Below are 23,138 nucleotides of genomic sequence, written 5' to 3' on the forward strand. Positions count from 1 at the left end.
CCTTGAACCCAGGAGGCAGAGGTTGCGCTGAGCCATGATCGTGCCACCGCACTCCAGCCTGGGCAAAAAAAAAAAAAAAGAGAGCGAGAGATAGACATGGAAGAGTCAGAAGATGTAACAAGAATCTGATTAGCATTCCAGGAGTTAAGAAAATGAGGCAGGAAAATATTCTCAGCAACTTCTCTTCAAACTTTTTAAAACTAAAAAAGATACTCATCTAAATATCCAAGAAGCCCAATGAATCCCAAACAGGATTACTAAAAATGGATCCACATACTGAAATATCATAGTGGAATTTTATAATGAGAAAAAAAAATTATAAAAGCAGCCAGAAAGAAGAGAAAGAGTACCTTTAGTGAAGTAAGAATAAGAGGGAAAACTGACTTTTCAAAAGCAATACTGAAGCCAAACTGTTTATAGCTAAAAGTGAAATAGTACCTGCTATGTGCTAAGGTAGAATAGAATTCTATTTAAGACAAATCTTTTGAGAATAAAAAATAATAAAATAAAAAGAACTTGGAAGGAGTACAAACTTACAAAATTTGTCACCTGCTGACTGTCAGTAAAGGAAATTCTAAAAGCAATAGAAAAATGATCCTTTAAGGAAAGTCTGAGATGCAAATATAAATGAAGAACAAAGGTCTAAACACATGGGTAATATAAGAACAACAGAGCTCTGTGTGGTTAAATTTTTTTAGCTGGAAATTAAAATACATGATGATAACAATAGCACACAAGTTTGGAGAAACTGAAATTCAAGTGTTTAAGGAGAACAGTAACATTAAGCAAATTTAGATTGTGATAAGCTGAATATGCATGTTAAAATTGCTGAGGTTACCATTACAAGAAGGAAAATCCATAACTTCAAAACTACTAGAGAAAAAAAATCCAAAAGAAGGCAAGAAAGGGAAAAGAAAAAGAAAAAGCAAGACAAAAGTATAAAATAAGAAAAAAATTAAAATATATCAGTATTTACAATATATTTAAGTTGATTACATTTTCCAAATAAATAACAAAAGTAGTTGGCTGGGTAAAAATACAAAAGCCAGCTATATGTTGCTTGTAAGATACATGTGAAAATGATAACAAAAGTTGAAAATACTAGGAGAGTGAAAGAGATACATCACCCTTGGTATAGAAGAAACCTCGTATGGTTATATTTAATATCGGATATAAAAGACTTTAGGTCAAAAAGAATTATAGGAATTAAAGAAAATCCCTTCATAACAATAAAAAATTTTATTCAGCAGGATAATACAATTCTAAACATTTTAAGTCTCAAAATGTAAAAAGTGAAAACTGATATAACCATAATAAGAAATTGCCAAATCCAGCCAGGCGTGGTAGCTCACACCTGTAATCCCAGCACCTCGGGAGGCTGAGGTGGGCAGATCATGAGATGAGGAGTTTGAGACCTGCCTGGCCAACACAGTGAAACCCCGTCTCTACTAAAAATACAAAAAATTAGCTGGGTGTGGTGGTGGGCACCTATAATACCAGTTACTTGCGAGACTGAGGCAGGAGAATTGCTCGAACTTGGGAGGAGGAGGTTGCAGTGATCCAAAATAGCACCACTGCACTCCAGCCTGGGCAACAGTGCAAGATTCTATCTCAAGAAAGAAAGAGAGAAAGAGAGAAAGAAAGAGAGAAAGAGAGAGAAAGAGAGAAAAGAGAAAGAAAGAGAGAGAGAAAGAAAGAAAAGAAAAAAAGAAAGGAAGGAAGGAAGGAAGGAAGGAAGGAAGGAAGGAAGGAAGGAAGGAAGGAAGGAAGGAAGAAGAGAAAAGGAGAAAAGAAATTGCCAAATCCACCATGATAGGTTTTAACACACCTCTCTCAGCAACTCATATACCAAGCAGATAAAATATCAGCAAAACTGAAATCTTCACAGGTAAGGTGACTTGATGCTGGAATTTGCTTTAAATTATTCCCAAAAAAGGTAAGGATGGAAGAAAAGATGTAACAGAATTAGACTTTTGAAGATGAATAAATGGGGAGGGGTCCATCATTCTTCTCCTTTTCTGTTTGATGATTTCCTTAATTCATGATGAAGACCTAAATGTGAAAGTCAAAAACTATAAAGATTTAGGAGATCAAACATAAGACTGAGGAATTTGAAATAAACAGTGCCCCATAAGGAGAATAAGACAAGCTACAAACAAAAAGATAATTATAGGCCACATAATCAACAAATATTATCCAGAATACGTAAATACAAATCAATTTTTTAAATATTATATGTGATCAATGAGAAAGGGGAGCAAAGAAATAAATAGAAATAAAAGAGGAAACATATAAGAACATATGTGAAAAATATTCAACCTCATTAAGAATCAGAAAAATTAAAATTAAAATCACAATGAGATACCATCCACACTCACGAAATTGGCAAAAATCGAAAACAAGAACAAAACCCAAGTATTGGCAAGAATGAGGAGCTAAGGGAATTCTCATCTTCTGCTGGTAGTGAGAGGTGACAATGTGCTAGCAGCCCTCGCTTGCTCTCGGCGCCTCCTGGGCCTCCTTGGCCTCAGCGTCCACTCTGGCCGGCTTGAGGAGATCTTCAGCCGGTGCTGCGATGTGGGGGCCCCTCTCTGGGGCTGGCCGAGGCAGGAGCCGGCTCCCTCTGCTCACTGAGACGTGTGGAGGAGGAGGCGCGGGGAGGAGCCAGGGCTGCACCAGGGGCTCACAGGCCAGCACAGGTTCCAGGTGGGCCCAGGCTCCGCAGGCCCGCACTCGGCAGGCCCCACACTGGGCGCAACGACCAGCACCTGCTGGGTTCAATCGGGGGACAAGTTCTCTCTGGGCTGCCGGAGTGCCCGGGCTAGGTGCTGCAAAGGGGCAAGTGCCATTGAGAGGTGAAGCTGGCTGGGCTTCTGGGTCAGGTAGGGGCTTGGAGAACTTTTCTGTCTAGCTAAAGGATTGTAAAAGCACCAATCAGCACTCTGTGTCTAGCTAGAGGTTTGTAAACACACCAATCAGCACTCTGTGTCTAGCTAATCTGGTGGGGACTTGGAGAACTTTTGTGTCTAGCTAAAGGACTGTAAATGCACCAATCAGTGCTCTGTGTCTAGTTAATTGGGGAGTGGACTTGGAGAACATTTCTGTCCAGCTAAAGGATTGTAAATACACCAATCAGCACTCTGTGTCTAGCTAGAGGTTTGCAAACACACCAGTGTGTCTAGCTAAAGGTTTATAAACGCACCAATCAGCACTCTGTCAAAATGGACCAATCAGCGCTCTGTAAAATGGACCAATCAGCACTCTGTAAAATGGACCAATCAGCAGGATGTGGGTGGGGTCAGATAAGGGAACAAAAGCAGGCTGCCCAAGTCAGCAGTGGCAACCCGCTTGGGTTCCCTTCCACACTGTAGAAGCTTTGTTCTTTCACTCTTCGCAATAAATTTTGCTGCTACTCACTCTTTGGGTCTGCGCAGCCTTTATGAGCTGTAACACTCAGCGCGAAGGTCTGCAGCTTCACTCCTGAAGCCAGCAAGACCACAAACCCACCAGAAGGAACGAACAACTCCAGATGCATCACCTTTAAGAGCTGTAACGCTCACCGCAAAGGTCTGCAGCTTCATTCCGCAAGTCAGCGAGACTATGAACCCACCAGAAGGAAGAAACTCCAGACACATCTGAACATCTGAAGGAACAAACTCCAGACACGCCATCTTTAAGAACTAACACTCACCATGAGGGTCCATGGCTTCATTCTTGAAGTCAGCGAGACCAAGAACCCACCAATTCTGGACACAGTAGGAAAGCTTACTGGGACAGCAACTTTGGAAAACAGGCATTCTGACGAAAAACTAGACTTGCACATGCCCAGTAACTTCACTACAAGGCAAGGCCCTTGAAAATGTCCTACACACAGGCCAGGCGCAATGGTTCACGTCTATAATCCCAGCACTTTGGGAGGATGAGGCAGGCAGATCACTTGGGGTCAGAAGTTCAAGACCAGCCTGGCCAACATGGCAAAACCCCATCTCTACTAAAAATACAAAAATTAGCGGGGCATGGTGGTGGGCACCTGTAATCCCAGTTACCCAGGAGGCTGTGAGGCATGAAAATCACCTAAACCTGGGAGGCGGAGATTGCGATGAAGCAAGATTGAGCCACTGCACTCCAGCCTGGGCGACAGAGCAAGACTCTGTCTAAAAAAAAAGAAAAAGAAAAAATAAGAAAATCTCCTGCACGTGTATACCAGAAAATGTATAAGAATGTTCACAGCAGTATTATTCATGAGAACAAAAGACTGGAATAATCCAAAAGTCCAACAGTAAAATGGACTGCAAAAGAATGTGGTACAGGCAAAAATCAAATTCAACAAGCAGTAAAACTGAATTAACTACAGCTATGTGCATCAACATAAATGAATCTCAAAAATATAATGCTGTGCACAAGAAAATCAAGAAGAATGCATATAGCATGATTCCATTTATACAAAATACAAAAGCAATGAAAAGCCAGATTACAGATTATTAAGGGACCTATCATATGTGATAAGCTATAAAGAAAGGAAGGGAATAATTTCTGCAAGATGCAGTATACCATGTGGGTGACAGAAAGATGCAACTAGAGAGGGACATAGGGGTCCCTGAAGTACAGTCTGCCTTCCATAATCTCAGGGCCGACTGCAGGACTTTGAGCATTCTGAGATTTTGGTATCTGAGGGGAGTATCAGAACAAGTTCCCCCCAAATATTGGCAGATGATGGTACTGCTAAAATTCTGTTTCTGGCCAGGCGCGGTGGCTCATGCCTGTAATCCCAACATTTTGGGAGGCCGAGGCGGGTGGATCACGAGGTCAAGCGATGGAGACCATCCTGGCCAACATGGTCAAACTCCATCTCTACTAAAAATACAAAAACAAAATTAGCTGGGCGTGGTGGCGGGCACCTGTAGTCCCAGCTACTCGGAAGGCTGAGGCAGGAGAATCACTTGAACCCAGGAGGCAGAGGTTGCAGTGAGCTGAGACTATGCCACTGCACTCCAGCCTGGCAACAGAGTGAGACTCCGTCTCAAAAAATAAATAAATAAAAATTATGTTTCTTGCCTTGGTAGATTCACAAAAGCTCATTCCAATTTTGCACATTAAATCAAATGTGTACATTTTAGTTTTCATACACTTTTGAATATATATTTTATAATTTAAAAATTAAGGCAACAGAAAAAACTTTTAAATTCATAAGAATATTCACTATAGTCAAACAATATGCATTGTACCAAAATTTTAATTTCTGGAAAACAAGAGGTGAAAGAACCAAAGAAAATAAAGTTAGCCAATCCCAGAAGGTGAGTTCAGGTGAAAGTTTTGGATAAGGAAGGGGCACAGACAACTGCAGAGAATAACAAGCTACTATGCATGGGTGAAAACATGTGTACAAACATTTAGTCATAATATCTCTGTATCTAAACAAATACTGAAAAAATGCCATGCTGAAAAGGACTTTAGAAAGCCATCTATTCCGATCTTCCACTCAGTGCAGGGCTTCTCTCAGCAGTATTTGTGACCTTATTGTTACATTGCCCCTGCCAGAGCATTTGTAGCGATAGAAGGCTTACTGTCTCACCAAGGCAGTACATCTCATGGGTGAGTAGTTATTACCTGGGCTGAGCGCCAAACATGCATCCTAATTAATTTCCACCCATTGACTCTAACTCTGGCCTCTGAATCTACATGTAATAAGCCCAAAATATCATTTAAATATTCAAAGATTATCATTATATTGAATACAAGTTTTCACCTGAAGTTTATTCAATGATTCCTCATTTGTTATATCATCCTGATCACCCTCCAAATTCAGTATCTCATAATATGAGGCCAAAAGCAAAACAAGGACTACAGTACAGAGAAGCTATTACCTTAACTGTTCTGGACACTCTGCTTACATAATGCAGGCAGGATAGGATTAACTTTTCTGATAACCACATCAAATTTTAGACACATACTCAACTTCTTAAATATATTCAACTCTGTAGGCATGGCCTGCAAAACATGTCACCACTATTGTCTAGAACCCAGGGTTAGGACTTCACATTTATCTCTATCAAATTTTAGATTATCTCAGTATGCCGAAATCTTTTGGACTCTAATTCTATCATCTAACATCTCTTCTAGACTGACATATTCATAATGTTGACAAGCCATCAATAAACGCACTGACTAGAACACAATAAACACAGCCATGTGTCATATTCTAAGAAACCTACCTTAATATTTCTAGAAAAATTAATCCATTACTGAACACCTTTTAAGGAAGTTGTTAACCACCTAGAATTGCAGCTATCATCTGACCTGACTTCCTATGTCATGTATACCAAGCCAGATTGATGATTATCCTGCTTAGATTCATATACATTACAATTAAGGCTCAGCCCTGGTACCACAATCTTATCACACTACCAATAAAGAAAAAGAGGTTAGCTTTAGCATGCTCTTACTAACAATCTCAGCATGCGCTCAGAAATAAAGTTAATAAAACAGAAGACTCAAAAGAAATGTAATCCTAAAAGGTCAGAGGCTCAAAGATCATCGCTTGCCCATTACCAAAGTTAGTGACAATGCTTTTTATATTAAACAAATGTACAAAGACTTTTCCCATTACTTAAACAAAACTTGAGGTATTGAATTAATTGTGAACCTCCCTGCTCAACTTTCCAAGGAAAGGCCACATTTCCCCTCATTTTTTTTTTTTTGTTCCCAGTTCCTCGTCCTCAAGGCTCAGCATAAAGGGGAAAAAAATCATACAATAACCATTTTCATTTAACAATTTTTTTGAGCCTTACAATATGATGCAGGATCTGCATCAAAACTTCCAAGATATTATCCCTAGAAATGGGCTTTCGATCTATTTTTTTCTACTAAAGAACAGTATTTCAGATTCTCTCAATAGGGTGTTGATATACACACACCATTAGTTTTACTTTTGAAATAAATGACACACTTCTAGCACTAATAAATATAGCCTGATCTATATACACATTGCTACATTTGAGAGAGCCCATGCTCATTTCCACAGAAGATACTGTTTTTTAATATATCAAAGTAAAACAAGGTTTTTAAAATACTCTCCGAATTCCAAATTACTATATTAAATATCAAATCTAAATATATACTTGTCTTTAAAGGAGTAATATAATAAAAACAATATTTGAGAATGACTATTCTCATGGCTACAGGTAAGCTGCAGTGAAATAACGTGAAAAAGAGTAGCAAAATAGAGGGGTTCAAATCAGGCAAAGGAACAGAGAAAATTAATTTCAAAGAGCAATCTGGTAAAGTTAACAGATTTTCTTTTTTCTTGTTAGTTTAGTTTAGTTTTGTTTTTTTGAGACACGGTCTCACTCGGTTGTTCAGGCTGGAGTGCAGTGGCACAATCTCAGCTCACTGCAACCTCCGCCTCCCAGGTCCAAGCCTGCCTCAGCCTCCCGAGTAGCTAAGATTACAGGCGCATGCCATCATGCCTGGCTAATTTTTGTATTTTTGGTAGAGGCAGGGCTTTGCCATGTTGGCCAGGCTGGTCTCGAACTCCCCCACCTCGGCCTCCCAAAGTGCTGGGAGTACAGGCATGAGCCACCACACTCAGCCCCGTTAGATTTTTCTGGTAAATTCCTATTAGTAAAGGAAAATGAGAGAAAGGTAACAAAAGGGATGATCCAAAAAAGGGAAGTGCTTCTTTCCTTTCAATATGCCCCAAGGAATGGGAAATACTTTTAAATGATATGAATTAAGTAACTAAGGAAAGGGATAAAGACAAAGTCTTCACTAAGCAAAACAGATTTCTTGATTCATGGAGAACACAGGTGGAAAACACAAAGGTGAAGAAAATGAAGAAGTAATGAAAAATAAAAGGAATTAAGAAACAACAAGTGCGGAAAAAGTACAGCTCAACCTGAAATAAAGGCACTATTTGCTGTCATTTTACCATATATTTTATATATACATATGGATGGTGTAAAGTAGGGATCAATCCTGGCAATTACAGCAGTGGGTCAATCCAGACCAATGCCTGTTTTTGCATACTCAGAAGCTAAAAATGGTTTTCACATTTTTAAAAGGTTAGGTATGGTGAAGACCACATGTGGCCTGCTAAGCCTGACACATTTACCACCTAGCCCTTTACAAAAAAATTTTGCCCACCGCGACCTAAAGGATAAAAGTGGACAAAACTGGGATGGCAATAAAATAGAAATAGTGGTTAATGGAAGAGAATGTCAGCAACATAGCAAAATACCATACCAGTCCAATAAGAAACAAGTAATCACTTGTTTAACAAGTGGCATTGTTTACAGTGGGTTTTGCAGCCCGACCAGGAAATGCCTTGATCAAATGTATGAAAAAGACAGTGCTCCTTAGTGGGATGGTATCACTGCATCTAAGACTAACAACTGTGAAAACAATCGCTACTGTTTTCAATGGAATACAAAGAAAGAAGATTAAATTACCATCTCAAGTAAAGTCCAGCTCAGTGAAACAATGAGCGAAGGAGGAAAATACTAGACTCCAGAGGCCACAGGTACTACTGATTATAGTGATTACAGCTGTTTGCAGACTGGCAAGCATAGCAAGGTCAGGATGCCCATAGCACAGAAGCGTGCACTCAAATGAACAGAAATCACTCTTCAGTAAATCTATCTGCTAAATTCAAAACATTTAACTACATTAACTCTGCACCTACTGTGTGGGTAGAGTCCCATTTGCCTCATCTAACCCTGACAATTATAAATTATCAATAGAAAAACTGAATATGAAGGAAATCTAAAAGCCCCAGATCAAAAAATTAGTGAGGGGCTGAGACCAGTGTTTTCTCTATTCATTACAGGTGTTATACCAAATAAATATCTGAGCATGGGAAGTACCACATGTAAAGGCATTTTCATGTTTATCATAAAATTTTCATGAAACTCTACCACATCCACTTCTAACACTTCCACTTTTCTTTCTAACACACCCAGGACACTCCTGCCTCAGACTTTCCCTCTTCCTGAAACACTCTTCCCCGGACAGCCTCCTGGTTCCACCCCTCACCTCAAAGGTTTTTCTCAAATCTTAAAAGACTAGATAAAGGCCAAGAATGGTGGCTCACACCTGTAATCCCAGCACTTTGGGAGGTCGAGGTGGGTAGATCACGAGCTCAGGAGATCAAGACCATCCTGGCCAACATGGTGAAACCCCATCTCTACTAAAAATACAAACATTAGCTGGGCATGGTGGTGCATGCCTGTAATCCCAGCTACTCAGGAGGCTGAGGCAGAAGAATCACCTGAACCCAGGAGGCGGAGGTTGCAGTGAGCTGAGATCACGCCACTGCACTCCAGCCTGGTGACTGAGAGAGACTCCGTCTCAAAAAAATAAATAAATAAAATAAAAAGATTTAAAAAACTAAGCATCCATTTAAAAAGTTAGAAAATGAACAACGGGAAAAAAAAGCCAATAAAAACAAAAGGAAGGAAAATATATAACAGAAATTTAAAAGTTACAACAGAGGTTAGTAAAACCAAAAGTTGGTTCTTTGAAAAGATTTTCAAACTGATAACACAAGCTTTTCTGCAGGCTTTTTCCTGAGAGAGAAAAAGAAAAAAAGCAATATCAGGAATGAAACAGAGTAAAACTTCAAAAGGGATTATGATTTAAAAGATAATAAAAGGTTATTGTAAACAACATTATGCCAGCAAGTTTGAAAATCTAGGTGAAATGAATAACTTTTTTAAAATGCTATCAAGTTCTAACAAAAAAGGAAATAGAACCTTAGGGTACACTAATCATTAAAGAAACTAAATCAGTTGTTCTTAAAAAGTCCCTTAAAGATAGCATCGGATCCAGGCATTTTTTAAAAGACAATTTATGAACACATCCATTCCAATCTTTCAAAGTAGGTAATTTTTTTTCTTTTTCTTTTTTTTTTTTTTTTTTAAGACGGAGTCTCACTCTGTTGCCCAGGCTGGAGTACAGTGGCGCAATTTTGGCTCATTGCAACCTCCGCTTCCCAGGTTTGAGCGATTGTGTCTCAGCCTCCAGAGTAGCTGGAATTACAGGTATGTGCCACCATGTCCGGCTAATTTTTTTTTTCTTTTTTTGTGTGTGTGTTTTTAGTAGAGACAGGGTTTCACCATGTTACCCAGGCTGGTCTTGAACTCCTGATCTCAGGTGATCTGCCCACCTTGGTCTCCCAAAGCATTGACAGGCATGTGCACCACGCCCGGCCAAAAGCAGATAATTTCACTCTTACACAAAGTCATCCAGAGACTAGAAAAAAACACTCCCTAACTCATTTTAATAGGCCACATAACATGAAAACTAAACAAAAGAATAATTATAACTCATTGACTACAAATGACTAAAAGAAAAATCCATGAGTCCTGACTGATTGATAGAAAAGAAAATCTCACTCTTTCAATAGACAGAATACCAACTAATAATAACGTATAGGTACAAAAACAGACTGCAATCATAAAATAAAAGTAAAATGCTCTAAAAATGAGTACTCTGAAAACAAAATGAGCTCCTGGAAAGTAAAATTGCAGCAAAATGAAAACTCATAAAGTTGAAGAAATTTCTCAAAAAGTACAGCAAAAAAATTTAAAACAGAAAACGGGAAAAAAAGATAAAATGAGAACTAGTCCAGGATGTCAATATCCAAGTAACAGGAGTACCAAAAATAAAAAAATAATAAAAAAATAAAAAAAAAAGAGGAAAGGAAATCATCAAATAATTAATTAAAGAAAAGTTTTCAAAATGGAAGTCAGTAAGTATCTAGGAAAGGGCATAACATTGTGAGATATCACTACACTGGAGATCAAAAGAAGACTCTACATGCTTCAAAAGAGAAAAAAATTATATACAAAGGATCAAGAATTAGAATGGCTTTAGACTTCAACAGCAACACTTGAAGCTAGAAGATAACAAAGCAACACTTTCTTGATTCTCAGGGAAACTTGTCTCACACCTCCAATTATGCACTTGCAAAGTTCTAAATAAAATATTAGGTGTAGAATAAAAATACTTAAACACTTCAAACAAGGTCTCAAAAGTTTTTAAAATCTTATACCTTTTCATAAGAAGCTGCTATGAGAAGTAATAAAATGGGAAAGTAAAACCAAGAAGTGAGAAGCAAAAATAGAAGAAACACAGTACCCTATATAGGAGGGAGAGACAAAGGAATTTCTAGGAAGATCCTAGTGGTATAATAAAAAATATTCTTGGTCTTTGTTCCCAGTTCCTGGTATGGAGTTCCCTTGACATTTCTTGAGTGATAGGTGAGTTCTTATATTCTACTGAGATGACTCATGGGGTGAGGGGGCAGGGAGTTAATGTCACCAGAGAAACCAACCACAGTGATTAGAGGGTTAGAACTTCTGCCTCCCAGCCCCACCCCAATTCTCCTACCTCTGGGAAGGGGAGAGGGGTTGGATGTTAAGTTCAGTCACCAATGACCAATGAGTTAACCAGTCACAATTACATAATAAAACTTCAGTATAAAAACTCAGGATAAGGGGGGTTCGGGAGCTTCCGGTTGGTGAGCACATCTCAGTGGTGCACTTGACTCCATGGGGACAGAAGCTCCTGCACTCAGAAACTTTCTGGACCTTGCTTTATGTACCTCTTCATTTGGATGATCATTTGCATACTTTACAAATAAATAATAAGTAGAGTGCTTTCCTGAGTTCTGTGAGTTGTTTTAGCAAATTAGGTAGGGCATGGGAACTCCAAAATTTATGGTCATCTGGGCAGAAGTGGGGGTAGCCTGGGGACCTCATTTACAGCTGGTTATAAAGAGGGGGCAGTCTTATGGGACTGAGTCCTTAACCGTGCGTCTGCACTAACTCCAAGTAGTTACTGTCAGAATTTAATTGAATTGTTGGACATCTAGGTAGTGTTAGAGAGTTGGAAAATCAATTGTTGTTGGAAAAAATACCAAACTGAAGGAAGATCCTGGGATGACAGCTATATACAAGATGTAGAGGGCAATCAGTCCACAATGAAATACTTCAACTCTGTTGACAGCTGCGTGGACGGCCATTATTACCAAGATGCCTAGTGCTACCATACCCAACTTTCAGTCAGAAGATAGACTGCTCAGGTAAGCCTGGCCCAGATTCTTATGTGTAGTTGGCTTGTCTTGACCATAAGATAATGAAGTTCCTCATCACCCACTGGGGCCTGTCAGGGGTGGAGGGCTGGGGGAGAGATAACATTAGGAGAAATACCTAATGTAAATGACGAGTCAGTAGGTGCAGCAAACTATCATGGCACATGCACTATGTAACAAATCTGCACATTGTACACATGTGCCCCAGAACGTAAAGTATAATAAAAAAGTTAATAAAGATAATGAAGTTCCTACTCTCCCCTCCATGTCCTGCTGCAAGAACAACTCAGCCCACTCAGTTAATTGACATACTCTTGACAGTTGAAGGTGAGCTATGGGGAGATTATAAAAGTAAACAACACAGAGCACAGCAGTCCATTCTGATCACATTTCTACCAGTGATCCATACATTAGAATCCTATCAGATGCCCCAACTATAGTGAGCCCACATTCTCCATGACCCTGTGACTCCAATACTCATGGCTTTGTCCATTGACTTCCCCAAAACGGACTTTGTAAACTCTCCGAGGAGCTGAAAACCAGACCCTGCCACAGAGGCTGTTCAAAGTGTCTTCTGTAAGCCTTCCTCTCTAAGGGGGCACTATCACCCTTTCCTTCCATGGCTAGGTTCACACAAGGTACTGGAAATGATAGCAGTATTCTATTTTGTACCCTAGGTGTTAGGTACATAGGTGGTTTTTAATCAGTATTCCTTAAATTGCACATGTATGTTTAAACACTTCTGTAAGCAGTGTACATTTTACAATAAAGATTTTAAATAAGGTACAGAATAAGGTATAGTGTGATGCCATTATTTAAAAAAAATATATATATATATGTACATATTTGCTTGCTTGCACATACATAAAATACCCCAGGAGATTAAACAAGAAACAGATCACAGTGACTGTCTCTAGTGAAGACAACTGAGTGACTGGGAACAGGGGTGGAAATGAGACCTTTCACTCTAGAGCCTTTTTAAGCTTTTGAATTGGCAGCACTAAATTTCAAAGGCATGAATGCATATATACATACATAAATGAATGCATAAATTCAACGGCTTCTATGATTTAGCACTATAATTTTGGCAAATCACAACTCCAAGTCTTTACAGCAGGGAAAATACCTCAAAACACTGCTGACAGGATCAAATAACATTTTGTAAAAAGCCCTTTGAAATCTATCAAATACTGTGCACATCTGAATGGCATTATTATTACTGAAAAACATCCACCCTTTCACTTCCTTTCTTCCTAACCCTATATAGAAAGTACCATTGTTCTCAATATAGTAAGTTTATTTACCAGTTAGGAAAACATTGGCTTAAACTAATTCATATCAAGTTACTGAGATTTAACAAACACCTAATAAAGCCTGCAACAAATTCAATGCTAGTCTTTTTCACACATCTTAAATCCTTACAACCACCCTGTAAGCAGCTCTAAGTGAATAATAAAGGCCTAGTGTTGATTGCCACTAATTCAACCAAGGCCTATAAAAGGACCCATCCTAAGATACCCAACCAACCTTATGGGCAGTTTACCCAAGACATTAATCAACAAGACAAAGTCCCTGCCATCAGGAAACTCACAATCTACTTAGTCTATGCAGAGGTTGCTTTTTCAAGACCAAGGAGGAACACAGAATATGGTCACACAACTCATACGAACTGTGGGAGAACGCAAGGTGAGAAGAGGTGGTGAATCTGACCTATGTCACACGTCACACAGCATCTAAGGCTAGGAGGAGGAATAGGAGTTCAAACAAGCTGATAAACAGGAAAGGGACTCCAGACAGGTGGAATAACAGGGGCACAGTGGGTAAGAAAGTGTTCAATAATAACAGTGCATTCAGAAAACTGCAAGAGATTGTGGGGAGACGGAGTTTTGCATTTTAAAGGCAAAACTCTCTTACTGGCAACTGTCAAAGGACTTTACGAAGATATTTCTGGGCTGGGTGCGATGGCCCACGCCTGTAATCCCAGCACTTTGGGAGGCTGAGGCAAGCGGATCACAAGGTCAGGATATCGAGACCATCCTGGCTAACACGGTGAAACCCCGTCTCTACTAAAAAAAAAAAAAATACAAAAAATTAGCCGGGCATGGTGGCGGGCACCTGTGGTCCCAGCTACTCACGAGGCTGAGGCATGAGAATGGCGTGAACCCTGGAGGCAGAGCTTGCAGTGAGTCGAGATCATGCCACGGCACTCCAGCCGGGGCGACAGAGCAAGACTCCGTCTCAAAAAGATATTTCCGGAAGGCCAGGTGCAGTGGCTCAGGCCTGTAATCCCAGTACTTTGGGAGGCCAAGGTGGGTGGATCACGAGATTAGGAGTTCAAGACCAGCCTAAGATGGTGAAACCCCATCTCTACTAAAAATACAAAAATTAGTCAGGCGTGGTGGTGGGCACCTGTAATCCCAGCTACTTGGGAGGCTGAGGCAGAGAACTGCTTGAACCTGGGAAGCGGAAGTTGCAGTGAGCCAAGATCGCACCAGTGCACTCCAGTCTGGGCGACAGAGGGAGACTCCGTCTCAAAAAAAAAAAAAGAAGATATTTCTGGATAAAGGAGCCTGTCATTACTAACATCCAGATTATACTTTGGATAAAATAATGCTTAATAAGGTTTATGTTTTAAAAAACATAAAATTATTTTTTCCATTATAATCTAAGGGGCTACAGTAGGGACTTATTAAACCTAAAATAGTTTAAAATATCCAGAAGAAGGCAGTGCTAAATGACAAAAATTACTACCTCCTAGTCAGAGGACTAGGAGGAAATAAGAGCAGAAGAATGGAAAAGGTACTTCTTCAGTTCTTGTTTTAAAAAGTACATGAAGCTTCCAGAAAGTAGGATATACTGCAGGACACAAATGTGTAGCATTATTCTGTTTACACAAGAGAAAAGATGTCATTGCACCTTCTGAGGGAGACTCGTCAGATTGTAGTACTGAACAGGAATCTGTGTCAAAACAGAAAATGGTACCACAAATGACTAAGATCTCCAGCAGGTGGATTAAACTGGTTATCCATGTTGTCTGCCACACTCTACACCTGTATGATTCTCTGAGCAACTCTGAGATATTTATATCACTCAGGGATAAACGGAAACAGCACCTCCAAAAAGGAGACTTACATAAAAGAGGCAGAAGAGCAGGGGCTATTTCCATAAAGTGCATTGCAGACAAAGTTCAAAAGAAATAACTGGAGGATTTTTATAACTCACCTGTTTTGGCATTAGGTCTGATGATTCTACAGACTCCTCACACCATTCCTGGGTGGGATTTAGGTGGGGTATATAAAAGGTACTAAAGTGAAGGAGTCCTATGATTATGTGTTCCCATTATCCAGAGAAACAGCTGATGGCTATCTTACAGCAGTAACTTCGGCCTTGGACAGATCAGAAATACTGTTTAGAAAGAGAGGGGGTGTGGTACTAAGAATATATGGTTTAAGAAATATAAGTTGCTGTAAAGGAAGTGCTGTTTTCAAGTTTTAAGACCAAGTAGGAAATCTATGCACTGTTTCACAGTGGTCACAGTGAAATACTGAAACCCACTTATGTGGGGAGTCATATTTCTTGGAGCCTCAACCACCTACATCTCTAGGTATAAATTTGAAAGGTAAGCATTAACAAACATAACTGTCACAAATCCAAGCAAAGCCCACAATGCCATCAAAGAAATGCAGTGAGTTTCAGGAAGGAAGGGCGAGGGGGAAGCCTCTTAGAAGCAAAAATAATTTAAATTATAAATGAATTAAAATAGCCATTGAGCAGACAAGACAGATAAAACGGATGCAATAAATAAAGTTCATGCACTACACTCAGAAGAACCTATATACTCTTATTTTACATTTAGAACTTATTCCTACTTTAGATACAGTTTCTGCAAGTGTTTGTTTCCTATTCCAGGGAAGCAGAGAAGCAAATTAAAAGTTGAGGGCATCTACAGTCAAACTCATTGCCAAGGCACACTGACAGCATCTAGAAGCAGCAGCTAACAGCCTTACAAGAGAGAAGAAAACATATTTTTAAAAAACAGATATAGAACCCAAAACACAAAGCTAAATGAAGCCTTAAGTGCAGCAGTGAAACAACCACACATCATTAGCCTCTACATGTGTGTGCACAACACAATAGATTGATTCCTCGTCATAAGACCTATGTTCTGATTCTCCATTCAGCCTTTCTGAACTCACTTTCACCTATAACAATCAGGATAATACTTCCTTGCCTTACTACCAAACAGAACTGCTCAGAATAGCTTAAAAATATATGTAAAAAATGCTCTGAAAACTGTAATATACTACATGATATGTAACTGTAAGAATATGTTAAACATGTTCTGTATATTCTGTTTAAGAAGGCAAAGTATGTAATGTATTTAAATCAATTTATATTTAAATGGCTAAAATTAAAAAAAAAAAGCACTTCTCTTAATAGCAGAAAATTAACTTACACAGCATCACTTATCCCCTCACCAAAATGCCAGATTTTTTTTTAACAACTATTAGCAAGAGAAAGACTTTTTAAAAACAAGAGAAAGATTTTAGCTGCTCTTTGCAAATCAGATAGGTTAGATAACATTTTTTTCTGACAGGAAAGACATTTCAAATTGAGAAAAGACAAAGTATGTTTGACTTTCTGGGTTGTTTGTTCATTTGTTTTTGGAGACAGGGTCTTGCTCTGTCACCCAGGCTGGACCACAGTGGCACAACCATGGCTCACTGCAGCCTAGATATCCCAGGCTCAAGCAATCCTCCTGCCTTGGCCTTCTAAAGATTCTGAGATTACAGGTGTGAGCCACCACAGTTGGCCTACAATAAAATTTTAAATGAATACTTACACCTAAAAAAATACATGCAATACACATCTATTATAGTTATACTATAGAGCAATACTTTTCAAACTGCAGGTCATAATCACTAGTGGATTATGAAGTCAATTTAGTGGTTCACTGCCAGTATTTTATTAAAAAGTAGGATAGAAAATATTAGAGTACATTGCATTTAATAAAGGTAAGTACTATTCTACAGAATTTTGTTTGACTTAATATTTATTAGTGCAATGTGTATATAAACAGGAGTGCTGGATAACAATGCAAATGTATTTTTTACATGAAGTGTAGTCAAAAAAGACTGAAAATCACTCAAAAGAAATTCAATAAATAGGCATTTGATTTCTAGATGCCAGCTAAGAACTAACAGAATTTAAAAGCAGCTAATACTCAGAGTGACCAAGACTTAATACAGAAGTAAAGAAATCACAGCTGGGACCAGGCTGATGAAGAGGGCAGTGTTTTGTTTAAAAAAAAAAAAAAAAAAAGTCACTGGGCAGCAGTCCTCAAAGTAGGAAAAGATAACATTCCTTCCAGGAATTTTTTCTTTAAAAGAAAATTAGAAAAAGGCAGATGGTAAGAAAAGCACTGTACTGTTAATTAGAAGAATATACCCCCATCAAACCCTCTGACTTTAGTCCTCAATGGTTTCATCTTTAAAATGAGAGGATCAGAGTAGAAGATAAATTTTTTATTTTTTATTTATTTATTTATTTTTTTGAGATGGAGTCTCGCTCTGTTGCCAGGCTGGAGTGCAGCGGCCCGATCTTGGCTCACTGAAACCTCTGCCTACCAGGTTCAAGCAATTCTCCTGCCTCCAGCTGGGACTACAGGTGCATGTCACCATGCCCAGCTAATTTTTGTATTTTTAGTAGAGACGGGTTTTCATCATGTTAGCTAGGATGATCTTGATCTCTTGACCTCATGATCTGCCCTCCTTGGCCTCTCAAAGTGCTGAGATTACAGGCATGAGCCACCACGCCCAGCCTGAAAATAAATATTAAGACCCTACCTTAATACTCTGATTCCAATGGAGTTCATAATAATTAAGTCATAACAGAACTACTTGAATTTTAACTGAGCTTTTGTTCTTAATAACTAAAAGTTTATCTTTTAATAAGAAAATTATGTAACATCTTAATAAATAACAGGTTTTATATAAAATCAAGACTTCATGGCTAACGTCATATTTCTGCAGCTTTCCATTTTCCAGACCTAAACGGCCCAGCTGGATGGGTAAAAATTACCCTTAGATACATTACTATTCACCTGGTTAGCAACCATGAAAAACACATGGAAGATGCCTTGAGGGAGTTACATAACTGCCATATAACTTTCTTGGTACCATGGCCCATTTAAAAGTTAAAAAAAAAAAATTAAATAACCACTGATATACACTTATACTGTTAAAACAACTGCCATCAGTAACAAGTGCTTTACAGACTAAAAGATTAGATATTACCAACATTTCCTTTCGTCTCTCTCCATAAAAGGATCAAACGCTTTAGCTTAATCACTTTTTTCTAAATAAAGATACCAACTGCTTCCTTCATATCTTCCTCTTGTTGCATCAATTTCCTTGCCTGATGTTGGCTTCTTGTCACTGTCTATGTGCTCCTTAGCCTGCTGGTAAGAGCCTGCATGCTCCTTACTATTGGTAAGCCCTTCCATGGTCTATGTCCACTTCCTTATGCTTAGAGCTGGTATCTACAACAATAGTGGTGGCAAGTTCTCAGATAAATAGACACACAAAAAATTAATTTAGTACACACGACAGAGTTGCTTTGATTGGGAATAGGCTACATATTACATTATGAGTAGCTATTTACATAACGATATGTATTTTATCATGTAGATGTCTAGAACTCCTGACCTCAAGCAATCCTCCCACCTAAGCCTCCCAAAGCACTGGGATTACAGACATGAGCCATTGCACCCAGCCTATCATGTAGATGTCACATCTGGAGCCACTTCTGAGAGTAGATGGAATATGTTTAAATTCTAAGCAAAAGACATCCATCTTTTAAATTAGGCATGAAAATGATAATAGAAAAATGTATAAAATAGGGATGAATAGCGGCACCATGAAAGGAATAAAAACAGACCAACAGACCAAGCCAGTCAATCACTGACAGCTATTTTGTCTCTGAACACTATTATAGAAGAGTACTAAGGAAAAATACAGACACACACACATATATTAAGGTGTTTCATCATGCCATATCATTAGTACAAAATAAAAGGAAGAAACAGCATAATATCTATTATCAGTTCTCTCTGTAAGTCCATATTGTTCATCATTTCTCTACTGTTCTATAGGCCAGTATCTGCTTTGGAAAACATGTTCTTCCAAATCAAACCACTCCTAATGAAATGAATGGACACAGGTCAATCTATGTGACCAATGTGCAGAAACAGTAAATTCAGGTTTTGTTGAGTTCATTTTTTACTGAACTTACTTGTCTTTTACCAGTTCTCACCCACTTTGAAATATGTACCAAATAAATTAGCACAATTTTACCAAATGCCATCCAAATAGCTGATTTTGTACGTAACAGTGAAAATTGAGTGTTCTTAATTTGCAAAACTAACTTTGGACATTAATGCTAATTAGATCATATTATTACTGTTCAGTGAAAGGTTCGAATATGTAGTTAAGGGCTGAATAAATACGGAACTGGAAAATACACACCAAAAATATGTACAAGTAAGGAAGAAAGCACAAATATAGAAATAAATAAGTGTTTTAAAATAGATACTAAGTGGAAACTGAGGAAGTGAAGAAGATCCATTTATGCTCCCAGGTCCTAAAGTCAACATTAAAGCTTTTAGAATCAAATATACAAAAAGCCAGCACCGCAGGAAAATGAAAGAAGAATTAGATTGGAAATAAATAGAATACTGATGAAAGGAAAAATCAAACATGACTGTTGATAAATGTCTGCAGCCTTACCGTTCTACAAAAGAACACCATTTCTTACAGGGAGTGAATGGGAAATTGGACAGACAGTGCTGTCAGCTACAAAACCCACCTTAATGAAGGCTGAACATGAGTGAGAAAAGCACTTGGTATAAAATATATAAAACTATCCGGAGGAAAAAAGGCATAGATAAAACCAGAAAAACTATAAATGGATTCTCATTCTAAAATACAACGCTTAAACTGACTTAAATAGCCATAGTATTATATCAACTTAAAAGTCAATAGACTAGCATTAAACAACAACAACAGAAAAAAAAAAAAAAATTTGAAAACATACAAAAGATACAGAACCAGGTAAATGATACCTTTCCACAATATAATCATACTGATGATTAATCTCTAAATAACTTTGTCCCTTCCCCTCAACCAACTCACCCAACATTTTCTGCATCTTCATCACATTCAGCTTTATATTTGCAGGGTCCACACTTGGAGTGTTTTCTGTGAACTTCTGCCCCTGACCCTTCCTCCTCTGTTTAAAAAGAAAAATCAAATTTTCAACCAAAAGTTGGGATCCTTTCCAGATACACTTCATGTTTTCAGTAGTCATTATCCTGTTTCTGAGGAAAATGTACCTGAACTCTTGAAAACAGTCACCTCCAAAATCTACCAATGCTTGAAGTTCAAAAATGTTGCCAGTACTGAGTACAACATATTTTGTGAGGAAAAGAAGTTTTGGTGTTGGCAAAATGATCCCTTAAACTATGCAGGCAGAACAACACAGTAGGTTTGATAATGAATTACTTTTTTAAAAAAATTACCATATAACACTGAATAAGGGAGAGAGAAAAGAGACAGGAGCAACACATTTAGTCCTGTGATTACCCTCCTGTTGCAATCAGCCTGTGCAAAGTCGGTCAGCAGATAAGCACCTGACCACAAAAGAATGTAACTCTCACCTTTTCCTCACATCAGTTTCATACCTGTCTTTCTAACTACATAAAAACTAAACTTACTTCAGAGTTAGAAGAGTCTTACTTCCAATTTTAAATGGAAAAGAGGTCTCTTTTATAAAGGACTTTTATTTCTCTAACTTTGGCCACTTAGACAGCCAAAAATATTGCAGACCCAATGCAAAAAAAAAAAAAAAAAAAAAAAAAAAAAAAAAAAAAAAACAGCAATATATCACCAGCCCCAAACTCAGCTCACATCCCACACTGAAAGGGCCTTACATTTTGTGGGTCTCAACTAGAGTGGATCACATCCTGATAATCTCAAACTGGCCAGGGAGATCAGTTCTGAAATCAACTTAAGGATTTCAGTTCATTCAAGGGATTTCCCTTGAATTTGGTTTGAAAAAGATTACTATTCAGGGAGTGTCTTTTTTTTTTTTTTTCAGACGGAGTCTCGCTTTGTCACCTAGGCTGGAATGCAGTGGTGCAATCTCAGGTCACCACAACCTCCGCCTCCTGGGTTCAAGTGATTCTCCTGCCTCAGCCTCTCAAGTAGCCAGGATTACAGGTGCACACCACCACGCCAGGCTAAGTTTTGTATTTTTAGTAGAGATGGGGTTGGCCAGGCTGGTCTCGAACTCCTGACCTTGTGATCTGCCCACCTCAGCCTTCCAAAGTGCTGGGATTACAGGCATGAGCCACTACCCCCGGCCTCAGGAGGTGTCTTACAATAAAGAGGGTGTTAAAAAGGTACACAAATCTGCTATGCCTGTTTGGTAATGCTGCCAAACTTCTAATTTTTGGTGTCTGCCTATCCTTAAGTAGAAATATTCCCCTAAACTCTCATGAATACTCCCAAACAGATACCAAGGATTATCATCCGAAGTAATTCTGAGGCCCCAAAACATCATAATATTCAGAAATATTACAGTTACCATGAGCTCACTAAGGTCTGTATATTAACTGGAGCAAACCACTTAGCCCTTCTAACTCATAGGCCCTTAAAAAAGAAAAAAAAAGGTCAACCTACATGTCAACCTACATCCTCAGGGCAAGATATCCAGTATTTTTTGTTTTATTTTGTTTTGCTTTGCTTTGCTTTGCTTTGTTTGAGACAGGGTGCAGTGGCATGATCACCACTCACTGCAGCCTCAACCTCCTGGGCTCAAGCAATCCTCCCGCTTTAGCTTCCCAAGTAGCTGAGACTACAACGCCACCACACCTGGCTTTTTAAAATTTTTTTTAAATTTTTTTTTTTTTTTAAGATGGAGTCTCGCTCTGTCACCCAGGCTGAAGTGCAGTAGCGCAATCTTGGCTCACTGCAACCTCCGTCTCCTGGGTTCAAGCAATTCTCCTACCTCAGCCTCCTGAGTAGATGGGATTACAGTTGCCCACCACCATGCCTGGCTAATTTTTGCATTTTTAGTAGAGATAGGGTTTCACTACATTGGCCAGGCTGGTCTCAAACTCCTGACCTCAGGTGATCCACCTGCCTCGGCCTCCCAAAGTGCTAGGATTACAGGCATGAGCCACTGCGCCCGGCAGGGTCTCACTATGTTGCCCAGGCTGGTTTCAAACTCCTGGGCTCAAGTGATCCTCCCATCTCAAGTGAGCTTCCCAAAGTTCTGGGATTTTAGGCAGGAGCCACTGTGCCCAGCCCAATATTGTATTATATAAGCAAATCTTAAGATGAACTCTCCCTTCTTTAATATAGGAACAATGACAATGACAGTTTCCTAACTGAATACCTGACCACAGGGGCTAGACTACATGATCGCCTAAAATCTGTTCCAGCTCTAAGATCTGGAATTTATTATCTGATCCTTCACATGTGATTATAAAGCTTCTGCTTAAACATGTCCATCTACTTCAAATTCTATTGTTTGACAGCTTTAATCTTTTTTTTTTTTAGCTGAGACTGTCATCCTTGAATTTCTCCTCAGGACAGTTCTCCTATTCTCCAGGAGACCTTCAAAGTCCCTTCCAACACTGAAATTTTAAGATTCTATGAAATGTAGCAGTATGGAGTGAGCTTTCAGGCAGTTTTGAAAGGATCATAACCGCAGTTTCCATTTGCATTAAGTGTGAACTGTACTGAAGTGGGTGTTCTTTGGTGAACCCCATAATACCTCAAACATTATTTTGTATACAGTACATACTCATTAAGAATTATAGCCTCATTAGACTATGATACAGATTAGTCAATCTCAATTCTGATCATTTAAACTCCATTATATGCTATTACCAAATATTAATCTTTTAACAGAAATACTTCATATATTTATAAAATAAAATCAAAAACATAGATAGGAAATTGTTAAAGGTTTAAATTAAACT

The 23,138-nt window shown here is 38.7% G+C and overlaps 1 protein-coding gene across 3 annotated transcripts in view; it reads right to left on the reverse strand.

The window, feature by feature from the left end:
* The window catches only part of TMEFF1 (transmembrane protein with EGF like and two follistatin like domains 1), a 104,263-nt gene that overhangs the window by 40,390 nt on the left and 40,735 nt on the right, over positions 1-23,138 (reverse strand). For all 3 annotated transcript variants that reach the window (XM_017884336.1, XM_017884335.1, XM_017884337.1), the window contains exon 5: positions 20,284-20,380. In XM_017884336.1, coding sequence (XP_017739825.1) covers positions 20,284-20,380 — 97 coding nt within the window. The remainder of the gene's footprint in view (positions 1-20,283; positions 20,381-23,138) is intronic.

This window comes from Rhinopithecus bieti, unplaced genomic scaffold, assembly GCF_001698545.2.
Source record: "Rhinopithecus bieti isolate Rb0 unplaced genomic scaffold, ASM169854v2 scaffold_12088, whole genome shotgun sequence".
NCBI lineage: Eukaryota > Metazoa > Chordata > Mammalia > Primates > Cercopithecidae > Rhinopithecus > Rhinopithecus bieti.